General features: G+C 47.7%; 1 protein-coding gene across 1 annotated transcript in view; it reads right to left on the minus strand.

Moving 5' to 3' along the window:
- Window positions 1-12978, minus strand: part of C7H6orf89 (chromosome 7 C6orf89 homolog) — a 35649-nt gene extending 22671 nt beyond the window's left edge. The window contains exons 1-3 of the mRNA XM_075555185.1: window positions 12820-12978; window positions 651-858; window positions 42-255 (exon numbers count right to left, since the gene is read on the minus strand). Of these exons, the coding sequence (XP_075411300.1) occupies window positions 42-255; window positions 651-858; window positions 12820-12821 (424 nt within the window). The 5' untranslated portion in view covers window positions 12822-12978. The remainder of the gene's footprint in view (window positions 1-41; window positions 256-650; window positions 859-12819) is intronic.
- Window positions 12979-13520: the final 542 nt, after the last annotated feature.

Raw genomic sequence — 13520 nt, forward strand, 5'->3', positions numbered from 1 at the left:
ATGAGAGCTGCACCTTGTCGGTGGTAGATGCCCCCTTGTACCTGGAAAGGGCCTGTCTGCATCATCTGGAAATGGAGAAGCATCCTGATTTTCTAGCAGATACTTCTTGGTAATGGGCAAGGACATCAGCCGGATGTGGTGGACGAGTGAGCACCAGGTGTGGGCTCCTGAAAGCACTGGTTCAGGTGGTAACATGCTGAAAGGTTGAATCACAAAGTAGGTAGTAAGCAAGATTAATCCCAGGGTCGCAAGGACCTACAAGGAAAAATAAGAAAAGGATTAACAGCTGTCCTGGCAAACCAAACACTGCACTGCCGACAAACAACAAAAACAGGCCTCGTGTGGGACTTGCAATGTGCCTTAGGAATGAATCCATTTCCATACACCAGACGTCCACATTCATGTCTGAAAGCCACATGTTTGAGGGCTAAGGGGCTGTTATCATGCATACGGCTGGGAGACAGGCCCTCGGCCCACCATGAGAAAACACACACAAATGTGTTGTCAATACCAGTACAAGCATTCGTCTAGGACATTCAGCCAGTCAAATTCCCTGGTAGCGTAATACCAAGAGTGAAGGTGGGATCAATCAGGGACAACATTTGGGGAATGCCGAAGGGTTTGTGCTCCCACTCGGGGTGCATTTTTACCTTATATAGCACTATAAGGAGAGGATATTGGGGTTCTCCCCTCTGAGGTTCATTCTTTTCCAGCAGCTGTCTGATAAATTTTTCAATTGCCTTCTCTGACATGCCACACTGATGGCCTGTCTGTCTCACCAAATCGACAGTCTCTGAGAGTTTGTCATAGATGCTGATCTCGTTGGCAGCAATATCCATGTCTTCCAGTACAAGATCCCTGAAAGAGGAAAGAAACACAAAGAGGGAGAGGGTGTCTTTAACTTACTTCCCCTTCAAGTGGGAAAGGACCTCTTGCTGTGGAGGGGTCCCTTTTTGATGTCTTCTCAGTCCCCACAGGCCAGTGCCTTTGTAAGCCACAATAAAGCCAGTGATGCCATGCCAATTCATTGGGCAAGTTTTCCAGATTTATTTATCTTTAAATAGGTACTTTTATTGGGGGCTCCTTATAGCTCTTATCACAGTCCATATATTCATCCACTGTGTCAAGTGTCAGGCAGAAGCGGGAGTTAGGGCAGGCGAGTGAAGAGATGCCCAGAATTGCTGAAAACACTTCAAGGACATTGCAAGAAAGCAGGCCTCCCCATTCCTCCCCTTCAGTGGCCTTCCAGGCCCAGGTGCAGAAGGCTAACCGTCGTTACAGATAACTTTGAACACTGTTGCTTGGCCCGGATCTGCCGAGGACAACGTTGCAGTGGACAATTCCCCAGCTACTCCCTCCTCCCAGCAGACACAGGCTAGTAAACGCCTCACCTCTCTCCTGGACAGCAGGACTTCTCGGGCCGGAGACCCTGGGGGCAGCTCAGGATGCTCCTGTCCCTTTTCTCTGTAGTCCCCTCCCTCCAAGGCAGGACCCGTGAGCCCCACCTGGGAGCTCTGAAACAAATCTTCAAAACGGTTTTCTGCCTTTGCCTTCATTTCTTTCCCTCGCCAAATCTACCTTACATCAGGCACATCTGTACATATGTTGCCATCATCATTTTCAAAGTGGGTTCTTTCTACTTGAGCCCTTGATATCAACTCATTTTCCCTTCCCTCCCTCCCCCACCATCTCTCCCTCCTGAACCCTTAATATAAATTATTATTTTCATATCTTACATCGTCCGCTGTCTCCCTTCACTCCCTTTTTTGTTGTTCGTCTCCCTAGGAGGGGGTTATATGTCGATCCTTGTGGTGGATTCCCTTTCTCCCCCCACCTTCCCATCACCCTCCTGGTATCTCTACTCTCATTATTGGTCCTGAAGGGTTTATCTGTCCTGGATTCCCTGTGTTGTGGGCTCTTAGCTGTAGCAGTATGCATGTTCTGGTCGAGCCAGATTTGTAAGCTAGAATTGAGGACATGATAGTGAGGGGGAGGAAGCATTAAAGAACTAGAGGAAAAGTGTATGTTTTATCGGTGCTATACCTGACTGGCTCATCTCTTTCTTGTGACCATTCTGTAAGGAGATGTCCAATTGCCTACAGATGGGCTTTGGGTCTCCACTCCGTGCCCACCCCATCTCCTAATTCACATTGGTATGATTTTGTTCTGGGTCTCAGATGCCTGTTACCTGATACCATCAACACTTCATGATCACACAGGCTGGTGTGCTTCTTCCAAGTGGGCCTTGTTACTTCTCAGCTCAAGCCTCCTTTAAGACCCCATACATTATATCTTTTGATAGCGGGGCACCATCAGCTTTCTTTATCCCATTGGCTTATGTACCCATTTTGTCTTCAGCAATCTTGTCAGGAAGGTGAGCATCACAGAATGCCAGATTATTAGAACAAAGTGTTCTTGCACTGAGGGAGTAGTTGAATAGAGGCCCAATGTCCATCTGCTACCTTAAAATCTAACATATAAGCAGGGAGGGAGGGGGAGGTAAAAAGGGAAAATGAGCTGATTCCAGGAACCCAAGCAGAAGGCGAATTTTGAGAATGATGAGGGCAACGGATGTATAAGGGTGCTTTATTCAATTGATGGACGTATGGATTTGTGATGAGTTGTATGAGCCCCAATAAAATTATTTTTAAAAAACCTAACATAAATATAAGTACATAGATCTATTTCCCTATCGTTAAATATATTTACATATGTACATGCCTGTATTTAGACCTCTATAAATGCCCTTTGCCTCCTAGTTCTTTCCTCTATTTCCTTTTACTTTCCTCTTGTCCACTATCATGTTCAGCTTTAATTTGGGTTTCAGTAATTCCTCCATTACACTGTCCTTGATTAAGCCTCACTAGGCATCCTATGCCCTTCTCTCCATCGATTTTAGTTCACTTGTTGTTCCCTTGTCCCAGGGTTGGTTGACAACCCTCTCACACACCCTTCCTCCGCCTTCCTTTCTCCTATTCCCCTGGGACCATCAGTCTCATTTTCTTCTCCGAATTGTTTATCCCACCTATCTAATCTAGCTAGACATACAGAGACATTAATAAGTGCAAAAACCAGGCAAAGCCAAAAAACAAAGGAAGACAAAAACAAAAAAATAATAAAAGAAAGCCAATGACAAAAAAGGAAAAGTCTATTATTTCCAGGTCTGTTTTTTGACCTGGAGGAGTGTTTTCCAGTCAAGTCTGATGGAGTGCCACACCCTCCCCAAAGTCTATGTTTGGTATTCCCCAGGGACTTCATTGCTTTGTTCCCCTTGCTGCTCCGTTGCACGCCCCAGTGTGATGAGGTCAGATAGGGCACAATTCCCGAACTGAGTCTCCAGTCCAGCTTTATTAGATGGTGGTGACTCCATGGTGAAGCGCTTGGCTGCTGACTGAAGTCAGTGATCTGAACCCACCAGCAGCTCTGCTGAAGTAACAGGAAGCCTAGTGATTGGCTTCTGTAAAGATTTCAGATTAGGAAACCAGTTCTACTGTTATCCAGGGTCACAATTCATGGGAATCGACAACAGCACACAACTGTTTTACAGACCAGCACTGGTCCCCCAAAGACATTTTTAAAAGCTCAACTTTTTATTGTGAATCTGGTGAAGGTTTACAGAACAGATCATCAGTTTTACATTTAACAATTCACTGACATTTTTGTTTCAACTCATGCACTGCTAGCCCTCAATGCACCATCACTGATCCCATTTCTGGTTCCCTTCCTCCTCCTTTCCTGACCCTCTGAATTGTGTCCGTGGGTGAATGCTGTCCCTTCCACCTCAAATGGTTGAGTATGCCAACGTGGGGGTAAGTTCAGTTTCAGACATGAAAGGCGTGGTAATTATACAATCTGGTGTCAATTTGGGACTTAAGAGAATTATGAGTGAAGGAGTGAAGTCTACTCTGTCAATCAGGTCATAGCCAATGAGGCTTCTGTGTGGGCACAGCCTTCCCCCTAAGGATTCTGGGAAATCGGTATTTTTTTCCTCCTTGTAAGTGGGAGACACACTTCTCTCGGCTCACTTCCTGAGAGACATCCCTGAGAAGCCACATGGACCTACCCTGAGGCAGCCCTGAGAGTTGGAGAAGCCCATCTGGAAATCCCTGCCAGCAACGAGATGCTTACGATGCCACTGAATCCAGACTTTCTACCCACTGGTTCATGATCATCTTGCATTCAGCGTCATTGCATGTGTTCCGTGAGTCTGAAGAGGACTTTATAGATTAGTATCAGACATATGGGCTAATATCCGACTTACGTGTTTGTACTGGACGAGGTTGGGATGCTTCCTTAATGTACAATTACCCTTTATATTAAACTCTTTTATACACATGAGTTTCTATGAATTTGTTTCTCTAGTCTACCCGGACTAACACAAAGGGTGACTACTAAGGGCCACACATAGTCTTGGGGGTCCTACCGGTCTATCCAACCAATATGCCTAGTTTCTTTTATGATTTTGAGTTTCATTCCGTTTTTCTCCCACGATCCAAGACTTTCTAATGTGATTGTTTTCAGAGCTGTTATTAATGGTAGCTGGGCACCATCTAGTTCTTTGGGTCTCAGGGTTGTAGCCAGGGCTGATGTTTTGTGTAATCCATTAGTCCACTGGGCTAATTGCTTCCATGTCTCTTGATTTTCACCACTCTTCTTTCCCTGGGCCAGTTAGAGACCCGTACATGGCTGCCCATGAGCTTTTAAGAACCCAGTTACTACCCACAGAAATGGTTATGAAGAAGACTGTCTTTGTGAGCTTTGTGATGCCAAGTGACCTTGGTGTCCCCAGACTATGGTCCTGAGCCTTCAGGCCCAGTGACTCGTTCCCTCAGGGGGTCCAAACACATTTTGAGATGCGGCAAAAGGAGACTGCTGCTGATCAATTCTTTGTTGCCAACTGCACCAGTTTCACACGTGAAGGGAGTGGTAGTCACACAAGAGGAGGAAATGATCATGGGAGGCAAGTTCTACTGTGAGGAGCTTTGTTCCCGGTGAGCAAAGATTGCAGTCAATGTGGAACCAGGGCCCAGGGCTCTGCTGGCTGTCCAGGTTGCAACTCCGCTGCTCCAATGCAAGCTGAGACCATCAAGAAGAGCCCTTAAGGTGCACTCGATTGAATGTATTTAGGAGACCTGAGAGTCCTCACAAGTTTCACGGGAACTCAGATTGTGTTCAGTTATTTTAAAGCCAGCTAGTTTCCCACTGGCCATGCAGGTATAAAGTGGACACTCAAGTGGCACAGCTCAGTATCATTTAGAAAATGAAGTTAAATCGCGAATTGGAAAACAGTGCTTGGGCTCCATCAGGAATAATCATTCGCTGCACTGGCTGGGGAAAGGACAGTGCTGTGAGCTTATTGTCACCTCTTCCGCTGGACTTGGGTTTTTTTTGTTGTTTTAATGCATGTGGTCCTGTTTCACCCTTAAAGTGCTTTTAACCCCAGAAAGCACGGAGGCATTTCGCCTTTCAGGAAGGAGCTGCTGCCACCTATGGGGGTGGACACAGCGACGAGCCGGTGTGAGGTTGCAGCAGAACTAAAACACTGTTCCTTCCACTCCAACTTAGAGTGGCTTTACAGGGCAGGGTAGGTTGCTCTCCAATTCCCGAGGTTGCACATCTTTATGGAGGTAGGACGTCTCACCTCTGTCCTGTGAGGCAGCTGGTGGTCAAACCACCAACCTCTTGGTCAGCACTCCAAAGCTTTATCCACTGTGCCACTAGGGCTCCTTCAGGAGAGAAAACGCCTGAAATTTCACAAGCCAGCACACCCAGTGGCAAAGCTCCCTCCCTTTCCAGCAGCACTGTGACCCCTTCGGTCTGGTTCACTGGCCCCGCCTAGCTCACTGGCTCTTCACCTTGCCTGCACCTCCAATCACCCACTCACTTGAGCCAAAATCCCACTGCCAACCAGTCTACTACAGTGACCCTTTGCAGGAGTTCCGAGACTGTAAAGCTTTACGGGAGCAGAGAGCCTCATCATTATCTCTGGGAGCAGCTGATGGGTCTGAACCACCAATATCATGGACAGCAACCCAGCGCCTAACCCACCACACCAACAGAGGACCTTAGAGAACTTTTCACAAGTGTCCATACTTAAGCCCCAGCCCAGAGCAATTCAATCAGAATCAGACTTGGTAGATTAGAAGGCAGATATGTAGGGTGATGCAAACAGCGAAGCTTTCAGCTGGGAACCCAAAGGTGTGGGTCCACCCAGAGACAACTCAGGAAAGGGCCTTAGCAACCTACTTCTGAAAAAACAAACAAACCAACCAAAAACCAAACAGTTGCTGATAACCCTTCGGAACGATCCAGGATCTTAGCTCTGAATAAGATCTATAGCTGCTCTGGACAAACGGCGACCACAAGCTGCATGTGGCTATGGGGAATGCAGATTAAAGGTGCTCCAAATCCCCTTGGGCTTCAGAGTAAACTATGCCCCATCAAGTCTCACGGCCTTGACCTTTCTGAAGCAGATCGCCAGGCCTTTCTTCTGAGGCATCGCTGGGTAGATTCCAGTCGCCAACCTTGCAATTGGTAGTGAGCACTTAATTGTTGCCGCCCAGGGCTCCTTTAATATAAAACACATGGTGGGTTTCAAAAAGAAAGAATGTCTCGTTGCTAATTATTATATTGACTACATGTTGAAATATTAATACTTAGGACATATTAGGTTAAAAAAAGTTATTTAATTTTTTTTAATAAGAAAAACCCTATGGAGCACAATTCTATGCTGACACACGGGGTTGCCATGAGTCAGAAACAACAGAATGGAAACCATTATACACTACACTTTGAGGAAGTGGGGAAGGGGAAGATCCGCCAGACACACACTCTAACAGGGATACATCGTTTCCCCTAGTGTTTGCACCTTTACTCGGTCAGTTAGTAATGGCTAGCAAGTTGTCAAGGGGACCTGGTGACATACTGAGTTCCGATTTAAGCAGTGAACTGCAAGGTCAGCAGCTGATGAGGCTTTCTGGTCTTGTGCAGAGTTACAGTCTCGAACCCCACAGGGGCAGTTTTCCCCTGTCCACAGGGTCACTCTGAGGATGAACCAACTCGATGGCAGTGAGTGTGGTTATTGAGCTGAGCCAGTTGTCATGCCTGACTGCTGAGAAGTCCGTCTGAGACCTTGGGATTTGAAGTTGTTGCTCCCACTTACTATCAAGTCAATTCTGACTCATGGTGGCCCACATGTGCAGAACAGAACTGCACTCCCAGCATTTTCAAGACTCTGGCCTTTCAGACTAGGCGCCCTGGTGGCATAGTGGTAATGCATTGGGCTGCCAACCTCAAGATCAGCCATTTGAAACCACCAGCTGCCCCACGGGAGAAAGATGAGCTTTCCACTCCCACAAAGAGGGACACTCTCAGAAACCCAGAGGCGGTTCAACCCTGTCCTACAGGGTCGTCATGAGTCAGAACAGCCTGATGGCAGTGAGAGAGAAAGACAGGCCCTTCAGAAATGGATCACCACCCTTACTCCCGAGGTGCCTCTGGGTGGGTTTGAACTCCCAGCTTTCCAGTTGGTACTTCAGCGTTTCACCATCTGCACCTGCCAGGGACCCTTCACTCAGCCATTCTTGATTAGAGGGAGGAGCTAAGGATGCAAAGCGGTAAGAGGCACACAAACACACATCCATATCTCTCTCTCTCCCTCTCCCCCTTTTCCCTCCCCCTCCCCCCCTCTCTCGTGTATCTTCTCTCAACTAAAAATTAGTCAGGAGTGGTGACCTCTGGACTGTGAGTTTCATCTGATTCTTACTAATGTTAAGCTTTCTCACATTCTCTAGACCTTTGCTGTATTAACCCCGTAATCAGGAAAGGCTCAGATGCTCCTAGGGTACATAAGTGGGCATAAACCAGCCAGAGACGCAGGCTGGATAGCCATGGCGCCACCAGGAGGAATTCAGACACTATTGCCACACTCCTGGAAAGTGGCTTTCTGCCCTGCACAGAGGCCAGAAGAATGGAAGCTGCACTGAACTAGGAGGAAAGAAGCCTGGGGTTTTTTTTAAATCCAATCTACCAAGGCAGTATAGTGGGTTATGAATTGAACTGCCGACTGTGAGGTCAGCAATTCGAGACCACCAGCAGCTCTGAGGGAGAAAGATGAGGCTTTCTACTCCTGTTTAAGAGTTATAGCCTCAGAAAGCCACAGGGGCAGTTCTGCTCTGTCCTACAGGGTTGCTGTGAATCAGAATCAACTCGATGGCAGTGAGTGAGTATGTGTTTGTTTTTGCCAAGCACCAGTTCACTGTCTTGGCTAAACCAGTTCACCTTTCCTGATCTTAGTGGAAACAGTTAAGTGCTTTACTATTAGCTGAGCGGCTGAAAGTTCAAATCCACCCAATGACACCACGAAGACAGGCCTGGTGGTCAGCTTCTGAAAGGTCAAAAGTCTTGAAGACCCTGCAGAGCAGGGCTAGTCTGCATACGCAGGGTCGCTGGGGGTGGATCACGTTGCTGGCAACTAACAGCCACAGCCAAACCCCAAACTCACTGCCGCTGAGTCAATTCTTGCTCCTGGGGTCCCTACCTAGGGTTCCCAGGATTGTAAATCCCTAAGGGAGCAGAAAGACTCATCTCTTCCCCTTGGAGCAGTGGTGCATTGAACTGGTGACCTCGTAGCTAGCAGTGTGAGAGAAACGACAAGATGTGTGCCCAGCTGTATGTCTATACTACGGCTTACCACTCCCATCCGAAATGCCAGGCACTATGTGCAGGATTCTACAAACACACTCTCAATGTCAGCTAGGATGGCCCTGATAGAACTTATCGATAAAAGGAACTTGCAGCAGAAAAGAGGTTAAGAGAAAAGATCAGACTATATGTAAACTACTCTTTCGCCTTGTTGGAAAACAAGTCGAGTTCTCAGTTGAAATAAATATACCCCAAGCCCCGATGTGACCGTTCCCTGAAGGTTCTCAGCTTTCCAGTTTTGTCAGCCAGGTGACTGTGCGGTACAGTACTGAGTCGTCTAGTCCAAAGCTGAGAGGATGTGCTCCACTCCAGCAGCAAAGTTCAGAGGCTCATGCACACCTGCCCCGCCCTTCAATGGTGACAGCAACATCCACAGTAATATTGAAGACATTGCCTCGGCTTGGTTCTTAGGTATCATACTATAAAATAGAATGCCCATTCTTTCAAGTTATGGATATTGTTGGCCTTCCTATTTTATCCAGTAATTTACATTAATTAATTTCTACCTGGGGAAAAAAAGCCGACTTACTGGCATTGAATCAATGCCAACGCACAGCTGTCCTACAGGACAGGGTAGAATTGCCCTTGGGGGTTCCGAGACTGCAAGTTAACGGGAGTAGAAAGCCCATCTTTCTCCTTCGGAGTAGCTGGTAGTTTCAAACCACTCACCATGCTGTTAGCAGCCTAACTCGTGACCACACCACCACCCAAGTTCACGAATTTCTAAAAAGGGCAGGGTTGATGTGGTGCTTGGATTGTAACAAATACCACTAAGGGGGGGAAATTCATCACGCTTAAATAAAAAAAGTTGTCAATGAAATAGTGGAACAAGTAATATGATTTAAAAGAACACTGACTTCAAGCCATGAGGGCTGAAATGTCGCCATCAAGGAAAGCGTGTGTATCACCTCCGAGTACATTAAGAAACGAATTGTGTGGACACATTCTCTAGGGTGCGCTTTCCCTTCTGGAACACGTCAAACCTCCAGAGAAACCAAGAGTCCAGTGATCACCTGTGTACCTTTTACCTAAAGTCAGAACTTGTTAGCTGTGAGCCATAGCTGCTCTTTCTCTGTGTGTGACCACATTTTTAAAAACCTAAAACCATTTGAAAATTAGCAGTAATACCTCATGCCACATTTCTAAATATTTCAGCATGCACCTCCTAAGAACAGGAACATTTTCTATATAACTTAATAACCAGCACATAGTCAACATTCCCTAACTCCTCAGAAGGCCACCATGGCCTTTAAAAACCCTGGCTCCAACCAATGGTCACACAGTCCCTGAATGTCGTGTCTCGTTGGTCTACGTAAGTCTAGACTAGGTCTCAATGTGTGTGTGTGTGTGTGTGTGTGTGTGGTGTGCCTGCTTGTCTGCTTGTGTCCTTGATGACACTGCCATATTAGAGCACCCAGGTTTTAACCCTTACTTCTTTCTGCCCCCAACCTCACCTTTTCCAGTCCTTACTATTAAACACACAGATTCCTCTCTGGAGTTCCAGGGCTCATTCCTGCTCCCTTTTCAAGCCAAGTTCCTTGAAGCCAAAATGCCACCCTCACTTTCGCTTCAGATCCCCCATTCCTTTGTTACCCAGCATGTGCCTGCCCTTGCTCGGACTCTGCTGACACTGCGCTCACTAAGGTCACCAAAGCCTTGCTAAACATCAAGTCCAAAGGCTGCCTTTCCGTTACCTCTTATCTGCTCTGTTTGCAGCAGCTGGCACTGCTGCTCGGGATCTTGTACACGCGCTCTCAAACCTTGGCAGAAATCTCCTCTTCTCTCCCCAGAGTCCACGCCCTTGAGTGCTGGTATTGACTTGGTTGCCCTTGGCCCTCTTCTCATCCCCTCTCACCTCTAAGGGTTTAACCACCAGCGCAGGTGATTTCCAAATCGCTCCCTCTAGAACTCTCTCCAGAGCTCTGCCTACCTACCAAGCAACCACACATCCTGGATCCGATTTCCCCAACATTCCCCATATCATTTTCTCCTTCCACTCATTGCTTTTCCTTTACCCCTGGTCCTCCAAATTGAACATCTTTCTTCCTCCTTTCTCATTCTCCCCCATGAACCAGCCTGTACAGTTCTCAAGTCCATTACAGTTGTATGAATGGCAGCACCTTGGCCCTCAACAGTTCTCCCATGGAGCACAGCATGAAGATACAGGTGGTCTCTATACCTCCAGGCCTCTTCTTGGACCACTCCTAGGCCCTGTCCACACGTGACTTTTCTGAAACATATAGGTTCACTTTACTGAACTATTTAAAACATCTTCCATGGTTCCCATCTCCTCCTAGGGTCCAGTTTAACACAGTGGTTAAAAATAACAGATGTTGCAGTAGGAAAGAGCTGGATATAAATTCGGCAATTTTCCACCCATTCTGTGGTCACAAGGAGCCCTGGTGGTGCTGTGGGAGAAGCAGTGAGTGCCAACTGCAAGAGCGGCAGTTCAAATCCACCAGCCGCTGCTCAGGAGACCTATGTGGCTTTCTAATGCCATCAAGAATTACAGTCTTAGAAACATGATCAAGCTGTTCTACTCTGTTCAATACTGTAGCTACGAGTCGGGTGGACTGATTCTGTTTGGTTTGATGTGGCCATAAAGGAGCCCTAGTGGTATAGTGAGTTAAGTGCTGGGGCTGCTAACCATCAGCTGTTCTTCGGGGGCAAGGTATGACACTCCACTTGTGTGGTCCAGGCACCCGGTGGACTAGCTCTGCCCTGTCCGATATAGTTGCTGGGAGTCAGAATCGATTGGACAACACGGGCTGCGTGCCCATGGGTTGGGTGCACTCGACTGCTGACTGAAAAGTTGAAGGTTCATGTTGCTCCCGTAACGATTCGGTCTGTGCTCAAGCCAGAATCGACTCTATGGCATGATCACGTATGGGCTACTGAAAGATGGGCTGTTACTACCCACCAGCTGCTCCTGTGGAAAAAGATGAGGCTGTCTAATCCTGTAAAGCTCTGCAATCTCAGGAATCCTGTGTGGAAGTCCTGTAGTGTCTACTCAGTCCTACAGGAGTTGGAATTGGCTCAAGGGCAGTGGGTTTAGTTTGGAATAGTTTCGTCATGCTAATTTTTATTCATTTTTTTTAAATGCACCAGGCTGATGAGAGTTCAGATTAGAGCCTGCATTTGGGCATTCTCTGATCTCCTAGGGCAGCAGTGAAGGAGGAGGATCCTAAGGGAGACCTTGAAACTGTCTATGTCCAGGTCGGGGCCTCTTTCTCACATGCAGGCCAAGACATGAATGTAGCAAAGCTGAACTTAGATGAAGGCATGCCTCTCTTTAGAAGGAAACTGTGACAATTCAAAATCAAATCAAAGAAGTGAGGGGAGAGACATTCATAGAAGATTCCACCAGAAGAGGTAAAAAATGAGCACTCTGAAAAAGTCACAATGCTAAGTATCTGAGAGCAGTCTTTATATTAAATTCTGACGGACGACTAACACTTTCGAAGAACTATATTAGCAACTATCAGGGCTATGAGGGCTCTCTCTCACACCAATCGTGTGGGGTCTAGCGGGTTACTCTTCGTAAGTCTACACAACACAACCCTCTTACTTCTTCAGTCTACACAACACAATGCGACCTTTCCTCTTGCTGTTAGAAACAGCTCAATTACTCGTGTCAAGAAACGCGTGTTCCATTCCTTTCTGCAATTCGAGATGTCGTGTGTATCATATCCCAAGCATATACTTAAAAAAGAAAAACCTACATACGGGATCCTTAACAATAACAAGGATGTCTCTGCATCCTAAGAACAGATAATCTTTCAAAGGGGCAGTGAAATCTGGCCTCGCTACCCGTTCAGGTTTAGGATACTGCTGTGACCCCTTCGACCGAAAATCAAGCAGTGGCGACCAAGCTTTGCTCCCCAGCGACAGCGGGGAAAAGCGGGGACGGCTGAAAGCCGACCCCGGGAGAGAGGTGGGGGTGTGCAGTGGGGGCTGTCAAGCGCCAGAGACGGAGAAGAGGGGTCAGCACGGGGTAAGGGGAGTGACAGTAACGACGAGAAGAGCTGCGAGAGATGTCACGGAGGAGCGCGCGCGGGCTGTCACAGGGCGGCCAACCCCCCCACCCCCCCTCAACCTCGGGCCCCAATTACTCACATGCGGGGGCCCGCGCCCCCTCGGGCTCCTCCCGCTTCAGGGACGGCAGCCGCCAAGCTAGGAGGCTAGGCCGACAACTTCCGGCTTCCGGGGTCATAACCCGGAAGCAGCCACCAAGACACCGGAGAGACCGCGAGCCCTAGAGTAGCTCGGCTCGCCGGCTCTGAGCTTCCGCCCAAACGGAGGGGGCGAGTTCTCAGCGCGCGCCGGAACCCTCGCGAGATCTGGTTTGCATGGCCTCTTGCTCCCCCTGGCGTTCCTCTCGCGCTATAGCGCTTCCTCGGCCGCCCTTCCCTGTCCTTGGGTTGCCGTGGGTCTTGGACTGAAACTGCCCCTCGCTGAATTCCTTAGTGCCAGGCAGTGTGTTAGGCATGAAAAACAGGGAATGGAGAACAGCTAGTTTTAAAAGGCAAGCAAACAAATCATTCAAAGTTATTAGTATTGGTTGAGAACTTGCTGTCAGGTTCTCACCGAGTTGAAAATTGACTTCAGCTTGTATTCAAATAAGCAGCCATCTAAGTGAGGTGTAAACTAAGTCCACATGGAAGAAGCACACCAGCCTGTGTGATCCAAAGATGACAATAACACAATCCAAATATGATGAAGGGAAAAAGTATCAGCGCTTAAATTGTGAACACCCAATTTGTAAAAGGCTGTGGAGGGCAGTGGGTGCCCATAACCTATCTGTATCAGAATATCGA

This window comes from Tenrec ecaudatus, chromosome 7 (genome assembly GCF_050624435.1).
Source record: "Tenrec ecaudatus isolate mTenEca1 chromosome 7, mTenEca1.hap1, whole genome shotgun sequence".
Classification (NCBI taxonomy): Eukaryota; Metazoa; Chordata; class Mammalia; order Afrosoricida; family Tenrecidae; genus Tenrec; species Tenrec ecaudatus.